Source organism: Otolemur garnettii, unplaced genomic scaffold, assembly GCF_000181295.1.
Source record: "Otolemur garnettii isolate 467f Iridium unplaced genomic scaffold, OtoGar3 scaffold00137, whole genome shotgun sequence".
Lineage (NCBI taxonomy): Eukaryota > Metazoa > Chordata > Mammalia > Primates > Galagidae > Otolemur > Otolemur garnettii.
The window spans coordinates 794,546-809,783 of record NW_003852532.1 but is presented as its reverse complement, the minus strand read 5'-3'; the positions used below and the strand labels follow the sequence as shown (position 1 = coordinate 809,783).

The window sequence follows — 15,238 nt, the reverse complement described above, 5'->3', positions numbered from 1 at the left end:
ATCCCAGAGCTCTCTGAGAGAATGATCTGTTTTTACTCACCATTTCTCTTCATCTTTGAGTGCTCGGGCACGTCAAAAGCTTCGCCTTCAATATCAGAGATCCTTTCTTCTGCCTGCCCCACTCTGTTAGTGAGGGATTCTACCGAATTTTTCAAATCCTTGAGGGCTGCAAACTCTTACCTCAATGTGTCAAAATCTTTGGTAATTTATCTTTGAAATCATTGAATTCTTGAGATGTCTTTTGAATAATTCCTTGAAATTCTAATTCTCTCCTTTCTTCCATTCTGTTGATCTTATTTGCTATCCAGATGCTGAACTCAATTTCTGGTATCTCAGCCATCTGTTTATGGATGGGGTCTTCAGTTGCATCTGCCATGTCCTTCCTTTGGGGTTGTGTGATATACTCTGGTTATTCATGTTGCTGGAGTTTCTCCACTGATTCTGCCCCATGCTTAATTTATATCATTTGGCTTTTCTCCTAGAGCTTTACCAAGGACCTGATCAGCACTATGGCCTGAGAAACTGGGGGCTTCCTTGGTTTGGTGGGGTTAAGTTGCTCTGTCTTATTTTCAGCTGGTCTCTGTTCTATCCTAGTAAATCAGTTACTCTGGGTTGAAGTCTCAGCTGTGGAGAAATACCAGCAATTAAGTCACCCTGCCCCCGCCACAGACAATAATTAGAAAATGAAAATCACACCTTCCCACAGCCACACACCCAGGGTAGCACTTTGGATAGTCCTTGGGTGATTGGCTCAGTCCAAGAGGTCCAAATCAATTGTCCCAGTCAGCACTGGTCTCAGGTAGGGCAGTTCAAAGAGTCTCTGGCATCTAGATAGTAGGGGTCTGCTGGCAGCAGGTATGACTAGCTCCAGTGCTCTGTGAGGTCAGAAGGACCAACCCAGCAAATAAATTAGTCTGGGAAGGTTGATGCCTCCTTCCCTACCTTGCACATCTGTCACACCCAGTCACTGGTAACCCTAGTAGGGGCTGAGGCTGTGACCCAGTTCCCCCCAATGAGCAAATGCCCCAGGGATTAGAAATTTTTTAACTAAAGCACCACTTAAAATATATTCTCTGATCTAATGCCATTTCAAATTTAGGTAGAAAATCTGCAACTATAGCAAATTAGCAACATGTGATGCCTAATTCACTAAAAGGAAGGTTTATTATGCTAAAAGAATTAGGATAATAATTCTCCCCACCACTGTTTGAGTCTAATATATTAGGAATTGATCTAAAATAGTACTTAACAGGCCACAGCTCACAACATATGAGACTCACTGTGGAAGTTCAACACTCAAACTGCTCTACACTTGTTCAACCTCACTGACCAAAAGTTTGATGACTATGGCAACATGAAATTGCTATAAAAGATCCTAAATGCTTATTCTCAATTTTAATACTTACCTTGCTGCAGAGCACGTAGTTCAGGCTGGTACCAGTCCAGGGCCCACAAATTGGGTAGCACTGACCTAGAAAACTATTTTCAAACTTTTTACCAAAATACAGTCAGAAATGTATTTTATCAATTTTTTTTGTTTTATTTTGAGACAGGGTTTTTTCCCTCTGTTCCCTGGGCTAGAGTGAGTGCAGTAATAATGTCATCATAGCTCACTGTAAACCTTAAACTCCTAGGCTCAGGCTATCCTCCTCCCTCAGCCTGTCGAGTAGCTAGGACTATAGGTGTTCCCCACCACATGTGGCTAATATTTTTACTTATTTTCTAGAAGTGGGGTTTTACTATGTTGTCCAGGCTAGACTTGAACTCAAGCTATCCTCCCACCTTAGCCTCCCAAAGTGCTGGGAATGAGCCAGCGTGCCTGTCTATTATCAGAAGATTTTTTACAATAAAGAAGGAGGTCGGAAGAATTTTTTGTTTGACTTTAATTCATCAAGAATATGCAGCAATGGGCAGTGCCTGTGGCTCAAGGGGGAGGGCGCCAGCCCTATATACTGAGAGTGGTGGGTTTGAACCCAGCCCCAACCAAACTGCAACAACAAAAATAATAGCCAGGTGTTGTAGTGGTTGCCTATAGTCCCAGTTACTCAGGAGGCTGAGGCAAGAGAATCGAGTTAGAGGTTGCTGTGAGCTGTGATGCCATGGTACTCTACCAAGGGTGATAGAGTGAGACTCTGCCTCTGAAAAAAAAGAATATGCAGTGATGTTCTGGATAAGGAGGTTTCAATTTAGTTGAGAATCTGAAGTTTTTATTTTTTATCCAATGGTACCAATTATCAACTTTTACTTCCAAATTAGCCCCTCAGTTACCCACTCCGTGATACTGGCCTGGTCTCTAATCACTTCTCCATGGTGATGATAATGTGAAGCCCTATGCTGAGGGAATGGAAGGAAGATTCAGAAGGGGCTTCTCCTTCTGGTTCCAGGTGCTGCCTCTTGCTTCCTCTGTGTGGCCCATGACAGGGCATGTGTGTGGGGACTGCCAGCTGTGCATGCAGAGTACACAGGCCCTCAGCAACTTCACATCCCTGGCTTGCCTGGGGACCAGCTTGCAGGGGCCCTCTTGACTGTGTATTCCTGGGGGCTGAAACCACTTTCTCCAACAAGGTCTGATCCCCAGCCATAGAGAGGGGATCTCCTTCTAAGCTTATTTTCCTTGGGTCCTCTCTCAGCCCTAGACCACCCTGTAGAATTCTCTTGGTATTATCACAGTTACTCTCCTATCACAGCTTAATAACTCCCTATACTGAAATTCTCCTAATTTACTATGTGATTTCTTTCCTCCCAATCAGATCCAGACTGACATATAGGAGTAACCATTTTTTTACCCTTAATACTCTCTATTGTGCTCTGTGTTGATAATGTTAAAAGATCATCAAGAACTTCCCAGATACAGGCAGAAACAAACTATAAAAGATCCACATCAATTTCTACGGGCAGAAGTAGTCAAAGCATTTATAATGGTACTAGAGACTAATCAACTGTTAAGCAGTAGCACAATAATTTAGCAGAGCAGAAAAAATGGTAACTTCAGTTGATAAAGCCAAAATTTAACTTGTATTTCAACGTTCATGCTTGAAAAACCCCATGGATTCCTCTGCTTTCCATTGCATTCAATTAAGAAAGCTTGAAATTGTCAGGATTCCCAAGCAAGCAGGGATAGAGAAAGCTTCTGACATGATGACAGGGTATTAGCAGTATTAGCAAAAACTAATACTGCTATGGCATCACTGGAGTTCCACTTATTTTTCTTATTTTACCAAGGAAACAGTTGTGCTTGTTAGTGATACATTAAGCTAGAAAATTCAAAAGACCCACCTGAAAATATTGCAGTCTACTCACATACTTGAAACAGAAACACTTTGGTATTTTGGTATTTTGGAGCAAGTTAGAGTAGCACCAGCTGTGTGCCCCTTGTAAGCAAAAGAAAACAGGACAAAGGGAAAAAAGAAAAAGAAAAAAAAGCAAACCCAGTGATGTGTGGACTACTGAGAAAATAGGACAGTTTAGAATATGGAGATGAAAGGACAATTAGGGAACTTTGGACAGAAAAGACGGAAATTTGCCTTTTGACACATGGCTGCAGAAGAGACTTAATCATTTCAGGGGTCTGGCCCCCAAGTCATTTTCCTGGAGAACTGTATTTGCCATATTTAAGAAATTGAAAAATTGTATTTCCCATGAATTCTAAATTATTTTTTCTCCCTAAGGTCAGTGACCAGTGGTTTTCTGACATGGAAATGTTTTATTCTTCTACACTAACCAACAGCCCCAAGCTTTATTGTTCATTGTGTGATTACATGCAGTTACAGACAGGAAAAAAAAACAACAACAACAAAAAAAAAAAAAAACGCCTTCTTGGCAAACTTTCCTTACTAAGGTTCTCCCTGTGCTCTGCTGTTAGTGCTGATCACTAAATGCACCTCACTTTCCCCTCGACTCTGTGCTCAAGGTGTGGAGGCCACACCTTTCTTATTAATCATTGATTCAATCTTGCCACCTACCCGGACAGCTTCTAAATCACCAGATCCAGAGTAAAAGTTCAGTAATATAACACCATGGAGCAAATGGTTGCTCTAAATTCTCTTCACAAAATGAACTGTTTGGTGAACCAGACACTTAACCACATTAAAAATAGTGTGCATATTTCCTTTGTATGATAAAAGACAACCGCTGGGCTTGGTGCTTACCAAGTTAAATCCTCTCATTCTTACATACAACATAAAATCATCATCAGTGTGAGACTTCTGTTAGGTAGCCATGTGTCCCAGCCCCTTTCCTCTGTTAAATTTTAAATACTGCAAAGGAACCATTTTCCCTGGGAGGCTCCCACACTGGGGATGAAACTTTCTGTGTGGAATTTTGGCACCCTATTAATTAGTGGTTATGAGTGGGAGCTGCTCTCTCTCAGCAACTCCTATTCTGCCATCAGTCAAGTGGGATTCTGTAATAAATTTCCACGAAGCAAACTATTTCTGGTAATTCTCCCTAATTAACACCAGGCCTGCTAATAATACATCAGTACCTATGTGTTTCTGATATAACCAAGATCTTGTCTTGAGTACTCGAAAAGGGAAACCGCCAACCTAAATTAAGCTTTTGCTGGCAAAAGGTTTTTATATGTAGTCCTGTTAGAAAACCTTTGATAATCTTATATTGGGGACATTTTGACTAGAAAACACTAAACGACAGGGAGGCTTGCTCTGGTTTGAGCACTGAATGGGGATTTACTGTGAACACACAGTGGAGACTTAAGCCTATAAATCTTGTACTGGATTACTGTTTCTTAACGAAGGAATGACAGATCTCTTATTTTGTCGGTGCATTTTAATGTGCAATGACGTGATTGATAGAAACCAAACAGCAGCTATTAAAACGTCAGATGCAGACTTGATGCCCTTAAAAGTTTGGCTTCTGGAGTTTAATATACTGTGAGCAAATAGACTTGAATTTCTCTTTTATTTCGAATATACAGCCTGCAACAGAAACATTTGTCTTAACTTTATACAGTTGGAAAAAAATTCTTACTCCAACCAATAAACAAATAAGGAAGAGGCGAACTTACCAAGTTATGAAATAGCTAACAAGATCAGTGAACCGAGCACGAAGCAATGTACCTGGCTAATACAAAATGTGAAAAGGTAGATGATCCGTGTGGTCTGATATGACCTATGATATAACTAACGCTTCATATGACAGGTTATTCAAAAAACTAATTTCAGTAGTAACTATTTTTAAAAAACAACCTATTTACTATTTTTTTTTTTTTTTTTTTGGGAGATAGAGTCTATGTCACCCTCAGTAGAGTGCTATGGCATCACAGCTCATAGCAACCTCCAGCTCTTAGGTTTAAGCGATTCTCTTGCCTCAGCCTCCCAAGTAGCTGGGACTATAGGCACCTGCCACAACGCCCGGCTATTTTTTATTGCAGTTGTCATTGTTTTGATTTCATTTGAACCCATCAGCCTCGGTGTGTGGCTGGTGCCATAACCACTGTGCTATTATAGGCACCGAGGCAACTTATTTACTATTAATCCATAAACACTATGAATTCTATGTGCAGATCACAAAAATAGATGAGTAGAGTAAATGTGACTGTATTATCAAATGCTTGGTTTCTGGGACACTTTGATAGGCAAATATCACAAAAGAGGAATTCTTCTGAGAATCGTATTTTGGAAATATGGAACTTGATTTTTGCCTATGATGACTTAATGGAAACTACTTACCACCCAAAAAGAAAAAACAAGAGAGCTTGTCTACATCAATACAGCCATTATTTATTATGTATACATTAAGGTATTACTATACTGATTGTATTTCTCATGTGGCTTTTAATTAGAAAATGTATCCAAAAGCAAAACAGCAGATATACACAAATGTAAAAACTTAAACAGAAGATAGAGATTAACGGATAAGGTAACTTCTACATCGAGAATCTAAATCTAATACCTCTAAACATTTGGGGAGAGAGGGTGACAACCTGGAGCTAGATTAGATGTATATAAAACCATTCATGTTTTCCCCTATGTCTGAAATGCCTCTCCCTCCAAAAGAGATGACCAAACTGCCAAATGCCACAAAAATGTTACTATTAAGCATATAACACCAGATTAACTGTTAAGCAGGGGAAAGGAAGGTATTGTTTTCCATAAAAAGTGCTCCTAAAGCAGTATCCGTTGAAAATGGTACATTTTTGTTGCAGATTTATCTTAGACATAATTGTACACTAATATTCTGTTAAAGTACTACTTCTGTTTAATCCACAACCAAATGATTAGGTTTTAGTTTTAGACTTTAAGTGTAACCCTAAGAGTAAATACTATGAGCTACTACTGTGGTCCCTCAGTATCCAGGTGGGGACTGGTTACGTAAATCCGCAATGCTCAGGTCACTTGTATAAGATGGCTGTAGTATCTGCATATAACCTATGCCCATCCTACCAAATACCTTAAATCTATGGTCCCCAACCCCTGGGCCGGAGACCAGTAGGTCCATGGCCTGTTTGGAACTGGGCTGAGCAGCAGGAGGTGAATGGCAGGACCGTGAGCAAAGCTTCATCTGTATTTACAGCCACTTCCCATCACCGCCTGAGCTCCAGCTCTTGTCCTATCAGCAATGCCATTAGATTCTCACTGGAGCTCAAAGCCTACCGTAAACTGTGCATGTGACGGATTTATGTTGTGTGCTCCTTATGAAGATCTAATGCCCCATACCCCATCCTGAGGAAAAATTATCTTCTATGAAACCAGTCCCTGTTGACAGAAGGGACTGCTGCCTTAAATCATCTCTGGATTACTTATATATTGAATACAACATAAATCCTATGTAAATAGTTGTACTGTTTAAGGAATAATGACAAGGAAAAAAAGTCTGCATATGTTCAGCAAAGGTACAACCATCCTAAATATTTCTTATACGTGATATCTCTGGATACAGAAAGCTGACTATATAAGCAATTGTGGAGGGGATAATTTGAAGTTGCTACTTCAGTGGGCAAAATTTGGTCCATGGAAAGTTTAGAGGAATATTATAAATCTAAACTTTTTTTATCACTAAGATTTGGAAAATGGGAAATCCAAGTAAGGGAGTTTCTAGAGTCACGTACTATAACTTTAATCTGTGTTATACCAAGTACAGCATTACCAAATATACATCTAGAGAGACTAAAAGTAAATGATCCACAGTAAAGAATAAAAAAAAATGCTACTGATGTGGAATATTTATAATCAGAAAAATAAATATTCAGAGAGCTTACAGAAGAATAAAGTGCTCTGCCAGTTATTAAAAGATTACTGCTGGTGCATTAAATATGGCATTCCCTGCTGGAAAATACAGAGACTCTTCTGGATCATGTTCAATATTTATTCACAGGATTAACTCCTTTAGGAACAGATATAAAGCTCTGCCACAGAAGATACAGACAAAGCACAAAGACAAAGTGATAAGTCAGGAAGCAACACCACCATTTTAGGGAGAAAATTTGGAGAAGTGCAACATTATGCTCCATGAATAACATACAGAAAGCAAGTCTAAGAGAAATGACATTGTTACTGTAAGCTAACTTGGTAAGACCAAATGAAAATCTTTGAAGAAAATATCCAATGCCATTGACTTATCAAATACTATCTTGGCATATAATCTATGAAGGTGAAATTAAACAAACAACAATCCCTATCACACCAAAACAAAACCACCAGCTATTTTGTATTTTATGTCGGAAAAGACTAACATTAAGTGAAGTGACAACACACATTAGCCAGCAGGTCTTCTAGCAGTGGATTCAGCAGCAATGAGAAATAATGCACAACTCAGTTCCAGCACTTTATTACAAAAGAAACTTCCTGCCTCTCTACAAGATGCAGGGTGAGGAGGTACTCTGGGGTTGCTATTGGAGAAGCATTCAGTTTGCCACTTTGTGTCACCCCTTGCCTTTCTTTTATCCCCAGTTAATTATTATCTGCATATAATATAAATCTGGTAGACCATAAATTAGCAGCTTTCAGGACCCATGCTTGAAAGTTCCTAGGGAGGTTAAACAAATATTGTAGCCTAAAACCTCCTCTTTAACAAACATGCACACAATGGGAGTGAAGGCCTTAGTGAGTGATGGGGCAGGAAGGCTCGGGGCTCTGTCTCAACTAGAAAAGTACCTTGCCCCAAACAAACAGAAATATTACCTAGTGGGATCATGGGCTTTTATCCATTCTGGAAACAAAGAGAAAACAAAGAGAAATACTATCAAATGCCATGATAGTATAATCTGTTTTCTCACTGGGTTAATATCAACAGGACCCATAGTTTTACCACAGTTGTTTCTCTGTCTTCATGTGGTATCTATAGAATTCCTTCCTCACATCAGAAAAACAAACAGGCCAATCTGAGTAATCAATCAAGCGTTCTTTCCTTCTATACCACCAAACCTCTGTGAATAAAAGCTTTTCAAACTCCATGATCACATTTGAAAGCAGGTTACTTCTTGAGAGGAAAACCACACAAAAAATTTTTTTTCTTGATTTTATCACACCCATAAGCTAATCTTTTATTTTTCTAATGTAGAATTAAAAAAAAACCCCAAAAAATCATTGAGCAAAAAGAACTCTCAAATTTTCATCAGTTACATTATCTGAAAAAGGGGGAATTAAAACAAATTTGGTTATAATCTTCTGATTTGATGTAATTCCAAGCTACCTTCCCTTCTATTTATTCTCTTTAAGGTAAGGAAAAAAACAGAGCCCAAAGTTATTTAATTTGCTCTTTACCTCCGTATGAAGGATGGGGTGGGGAAATGGAGTTTCTAATACAGCTGATGAAATATACACAATGAATAGAAATGGTAACATTTTAATAAAAGGCAAAAATTTGAGATGTATAAGCTATATTATAATTTGGGGGGGGAGAAAAAATGTAATCTCTCCTATTGGTATGATACATTTTGATCAAAAATCTCATTGCCCTTTCCTACTACATGTACAATGATCAACTATAAGGCAAATCTAACGTTGGAATAGTTTTTTAAAAAAAGACACCTACTACTGATAAAATCCTCTGTTTAAACTATTTGCTGTTGAAAAGCATTAGTTTAAAAAAATGCAATGATTCTCTTATTGATAAAGTTTAAGGTATTTTCATTACCTTTAACAGATACACTCACAGCTACCTAACAAGAAAAGAAAGTATAATTATTTCAGCATAAAGACTGGAGTTTTTATTCTAAAATTTAATTCTTCACTGATTTATTCTAAGATGAATTTAATAGTCAACCAGGAAATTGGTTTTTATAAAAGTTATTTTATGGGTATAAAATACAGGAAAAAGTAATAACAAATGCCAAACCGTCTCTTTACTTTATGAAGCCAAATATTTCCTCATAGAACTTAGTTTTTAAAGCTGGAATTTATTCCTTCAGGGCCACTATTATTTTTCAAAACTCCATATAAATATTAAATCTAAAAATTAATTGGTAATTTTAATTCTCCTTTTTCTCTTCAAATTTCTTCTCTTCTCCTGAAGTGCTGACTTTCAGAAATTCACAGAATGAGCATGTTTCTTACAAAGTGGCTTGTCCTTCTTGGAGAAAAAGGTCTGACCTTCCAAACTTTCACAACACACCTAAAAGAGAAGCATTATTTAAGAGAATATCATTATTTTATTGAGCATGCCAGAGAAGAGGAAAAGTGATTTTCCCCCACTGAATAATATGATAGAACACTTTAGTTTTGACATATAATTTCATATATCTTTCATATATAATTTCATATAATCTTTCAAAAGCAATGAAGAATGACTATTTCTTAGAATGTATCTCTAATTTATTGAAATCACAGCTTATTACTTTTCTTTAGTAGGAAGGTGGGTCTATTAGCCCTATTGAAAAAAATCCATACAGAAAAAGGTTATGTTAAATATACTTTCTTTCCCCAAATTCTAAACAATGTTTCAAATTTGTTTACCATAATTCCATAATTGAATAAGCATTCAAATACTTTTTGTTGTAGAGAACAAAAGCATTAAAAATGAAAATGATTCATTTGCTTGGCCAACCCCAACTTTATTTTGCCCCCAATACATAGGCAGAGAAGACCTGAGACTTCTTTTTAGTATTATTTCTTTAGTAGAAACCCTGGTCAGCATCTGGTTGCTATATGACTATATAATCAGCCTCCAATACTTATACCTTCTTATCTTTTCCACTGCTTTTGTTAATTATAACGGTCATAAGCATTAGGGATTGAAGGTATATCTGCTAGAAATTGTTGCTTTTCATAGACTTTTTGAGGTCTAAGAGATAGATGAGGTAAACAAGAAAAGGTGCAATAGTAATGTTTGGGGAAATCATTAGACTTCAATTAAAATTACTTTTTTCCCTGTCATACAAAAAGTATTGGAAACCATTGGACATATTAAATCTAATTTTAAAAAATCAAACATCTTAACAGATCACCTTTACTGGATATTTACTCTCTAAATTCAAAAAATATGCCTTAATGTTAATCTCTGAATCTATTCTAATCTTTAAAAATAAAACCAAAAATATTAAAATATCAAATGAAATAAGTACTTTATTGTGTATTTATTATACAACAGTCACAAAAAAGGAAAGTGGCTTTTGCTAAGAAAAAAGTGGATCAACATATAGTTTACTCTATCAGATTTTTATAATTAATTTCTGTTTTATGAAGTACCTAACATTTCTAAAAACTACAAAAATACTCTAATAACCTAGGTTTTTTTTTAAAAGTAATGAACTCCTGTTGTTTTAAGAAGTACCTGGCTTATCCTTATAGACAAAAATTTACTCAAAATCACATTTTCTCTAAGGGTAAGGATCTTATTTTGTGCTGAATAATTTTAAAAATATTAAAAAATTTAATGAACTTCAAACTCTCTGTAAGAATATATTTTTCTTTAGGTCTGAAGGACTGTAAGATACAAGATATTTCCCTTAAGGACACAGGCTAGACTTGGCTGTACTGCATGCACACCTATAAGCAGGAAACAAGAGTGTACTCACTGAGCATACAAAGCAAGTGTCATGCCAGGTGTAGCCCAGAGCTTCCAGAAACATGTCTCCAGCTTCTATGGGAAATTCGCATCCATGGCATATAGTACCAAAGAGGGCATAATAATCTGTATGGGGCAGGGGGTGAGATGCAATATTAACACAGTGAAGCTTTAGAACAATAGTTCTTAGAAAGCGGCAACAAATTTTCAGGAGATGGCTTGATACTTGGCGTGGCTAGCATGTTTCAGGTTTCCCTTGTTGAACGTTACTCACACACCTTAACATTCTTTATTATAATTTTCCATGTAATATTTGTCACTTCTCTCCAATTACTTAATTGACCAATATGTATAAAGAATATTGTTCTCTGACCAGTTGTCAGTAGACATGACTGTTTGAGAGAAATACAACAGGGCTTCCAATAATTAGCAACAATACAACTAATGACTATAAATCAAGAACAAAGCTAACAGGCAAATTGCATAGTGTATCCACCTTGGCTAAGAAAGAAAACTAAAAGTTAACAGGATACTTCCATGAATAAGTGAGTGGCTTGCTGGATTTTGTCACAATATTAGCCACAATTTCTTCTGCTCTATTTTCCTTTTCAGTTTTATGACTTCATGTTGAAAATTCTGAGCCAGAGAATACAAGCTATTTGGAGCTGGTGGAGAGGGGAGGAGATATACCATTAAGGTGGCAATTACAATGTCCAGGCAAAGGGTGAGAGCAGGTTAGATTCAGTGGTGACAGCTAAGTTGGAGACAAAAGAATACACTCAGGTTAGAACTACCAAGATTTACTGATTAGATTGAATACAGAAAGAACAAAGGAAAAAGCAGAATCCAAAATCACCCCTAGGTTGTTGGATAGTGGATGGTGAGGTTATTTGTTGAGATGAAGACTACTGGGTTACCAACTGGTCCACGTGGGGGTGTTAAAGGAAAAGAAAGACACAAACAGATCAAATCGATTACAAGTGGCATTTAAATAAATATTCAGTAATATTTTTTCCCTTTCTGTAGACAAATCTTGGGATTTTTTTTCCTCAGTAGATTTTTATTTTATTATTAATTTTTTTTAGTGACCGAGTCTTACTTTATTGCCCTTGGTAGAGTGCCGTGGCATCACACCTCACAGCAACCTCCAGTTCCTGGGCATAAGCAATTCTCTTGCTTCAGCCTCTCAAGTAGCTGGGACTACAGGTGCCCGCCACAATGCCCAGCTATTTTTGTTGTTGTTGCAGCTTGGCCAGGGCCAGCGCCCTACCCACTGAGCCACAAGCGTCACCCAGATTTTTAATTAAAATTTATTTTTTCTTTTTTCCTTTTTTATTTTTTTGTGAAATTATAACTTTGTACATTGATGCATTGATGGCGTTCAGGCTACTGCTTCAATATACAATGTGAAATGCTTACGCTGAACTAAGTAACACATGCATCACAATTATACTCACTTAATAGTTTTGAAACGTACCATTGCATCATGCACATTAGATGAGGTCCCCCACAAATAGCCTCCCTCTTCTCATATCACCCTTCCTTTCCCTCTCTCTCCTCTTCCCTTCTACTTTCTGGATTATACTTATGTTTTGCCATTCATATGAGTGTGTAGGTGATTGATTTCACAGTAGTATTAAGTACATTGGATACTTTTCCCCCCCATTCTTGAGGTACTTTACCAAAAAGAGTATGTTTCAGCTCCATCCAGGTAAACATAAAAGATGTGAAGTCTCCATCACTTTTTATGGAGACTTCACATCTTTATGCATACTATTCCATGGTGTACATATACCAAAATTAGTTAATCCATTCATGCGTCGATGGGAACTTGGGCTGTTTCCATGTCTTGGCTATTATGAACTGGGCTGCAATAAACATTCTGGTGCAAATGTCTTTGTTGTAAAATAATTTTTGATCATCTGGGTATATACCTAGAAGAGGAATTGCAGGATCAAACTGGAGGTCTACTTTTAGTTCCTTGAGTGTTCTCTAAACTTCTTTCCAAAAAGATCATATTAGCTTGCATTCCCACCAGCAATGTAGAAGTGTTCCTTTCTCTCCGCATCCACATCAACATCTGTAGTTTTAGGATTTTGTAATGTGGGCTAATCTTAGTGGAGTTAGAGGATATCTCAAAGTGGCTTTGATTTGCATTTCTCTGATGATTAAGGATGATGAGCATTTTTTCACGAGTTTGTAGGTTATGTGCCTGTCTTCATGAGAGAAGTTTCTATTCAAGTCTCTTGCCCACATTTAGAAATGGGGCTATTTTTTTTTCTTGTTGATTAGTATGAGTTCTCCGTAGACTCTAGATATGAGAGCTTTGTTGGAAGCATAACCCGCAAAAATCTTCTCCCATTCTGAAGGTTGTCTGTTTGCTTTACTTACTATGCTCTTGGCTGTGCAAAAGCTTTTTAGTTTTATCAGATTCCAGTAATGTATTTTTGGTGTTGTTTCAATTGCCCGGGAGATCCTTCTCATAAAGTATTCTCCCAGGCCAATTTCTTCAAGTGTTTTCCCTGTACTCTTCTAGTGTTTTTATAGTTTCATGTCTTAAGTTTAAATCTTTTATCCAGTGAGAATCAAATTTTGTCAATGGTGAAAGGTGGGGGTCCAGTGTCAGTCTTCTACAGTTCACCCAGCACCTTTGTTAAAGAGGGTGTCTTTCCCCCATTGAATATTTTTGATGGGCTTCTCGAAGATCTAATGACGATAAGTAGCTGAGTTCATCTCTTGGTTCTCTATTCTGTTCCCTAAATCTACGGCTGTTTTGGTCACTATAGATTTATAATATAGCCTAAAGTCTGGCAACATGATACCTCCTAATTTGTTCTTATTTCTGAGTAATGTATTTGCTATTCGAGGTTTTCTTCTGATTCCATATAAAACAAAGTACTATTTTTTTCAAGTTCTTTAAAGTATGACAATAGTGCTTTAGTAGGGATTGCATTAAATCTGTAGATTGCTTTGGGTAGTATGAACATTTTAACAATGTTGATTCTTCCCAGCCATGAGAATGGTATGTTTTTCCATTTGTTAACATCTTCAGCTATTTCTTTTCTCAGAGTTTCATAGTTCTCTTTATAGAGACCTTTCATGTCCTTTGTTAGGTAAATTCCCAGATATTTCATCTTCTTTGGCACTATTGTAAAAGGAATAGTCCTTGATTGTTTTTTCAGCTTGACTATTGTTGGCATATATAAAAGCTACTGACTTATAACTATTGATTTTGTATCCTGAGACGCTGCTGTATTCCTTAATCACTTCTAAGAGTTTTGAAGTTGAGTCCCTGGGATTTTCCAGGTATCAGATCATATCATCAGCAAAGAATGAGAGTGTGATCTCCTCTGACCCTATTTTTTTGTTGGTTTTTAATTTATTATTTTTTTTATCATATCATAGCTGTGTACATTAATGCAGTCATGGAGTACAGTGTGCTGGTTTTATATACAATTTGAAATATTTTCATCAAACTGGTTAACATAGCCTTCATGGCATTTTCTTAGTTATTAAGACATTTATATTCTACATTTAGAAAGATTCACATGTATCCTTGTAAGATGCACCATAGGCTCTGACCCTATTTGGATACCCTTGATTGCCTTCTCTTACCTGACTGCAATGGCTAAGAATTCCATTACTATGTCGAATAGAGACACTGGGCATCCTTGCCTCGTTCCTGATATAAGTGGAAATGTTTCCAATTTTACACCATTCAATATGATATTGGCTGTGGGTTTGCTGTAGATGGCCCCTATCAGTTTAAGAAATGTCCCTTCTATGCCTATTTTCTTAAGTGTTCTGATCGTGAAAGGATGCTGGTTATTATCAAAGGCTTTTTCAGCATCAATTGAGAGAATCATATGGTCATATTTTTAATTTTTTATGGAAACAAGTGTATGGCTATATTGCCCAAGTTGGTCTCTTAACTCCCAGCCTGTAGTGATCCTCTCACCTGGGCCTCTCAAGACTGCTGGGATGTAGGTCTGAGCCACTGTGTCCTGCCAATCTCTATCACTTTAAACTATCTCAGGGAACATAATAGTCCTTCTTATATGGATCAAAACTCATACTGAACAGTGAGTTCTGGGTTGTAAAAGAGGATTTTTTTTTTTTTGACCTGTCTGTAAGTCTTTGTCCACAAATTAGACAAAAACAAACATAAATTATGACTTCTTTGAATACATTAAATAGGATATTAAGACTGAGGAGTTTTATGTGTGTTTTGGTTATATAGGGACTGTCTGCTAGTTAGCCAAAATGTCCTACAAAG

The 15,238-nt window shown here is 37.1% G+C and overlaps 1 protein-coding gene and 1 non-coding gene across 3 annotated transcripts in view; both read right to left on the bottom strand.

Annotated features, from left to right (window-relative positions):
* Positions 1 to 9,233: 9,233 nt before the first annotated feature.
* The window catches only part of PDLIM5 (PDZ and LIM domain 5), a 136,569-nt gene continuing 130,564 nt past the window's right edge, over positions 9,234 to 15,238 (bottom strand). For both annotated transcript variants that reach the window (XM_003798491.3, XM_023518394.1), the window contains exons 10-11: positions 10,973 to 11,088; positions 9,234 to 9,570 (exon numbers count right to left, since the gene is read on the bottom strand). In XM_003798491.3, the coding sequence (XP_003798539.2) occupies positions 9,481 to 9,570; positions 10,973 to 11,088 (206 nt within the window). In that variant the 3' untranslated portion in view covers positions 9,234 to 9,480. The remainder of the gene's footprint in view (positions 9,571 to 10,972; positions 11,089 to 15,238) is intronic.
* On the bottom strand, positions 15,006 to 15,135 carry LOC111728009. Its single transcript, XR_002775428.1, has one exon. It is a non-coding gene; the product is annotated as a small nucleolar RNA SNORA40 (small nucleolar RNA).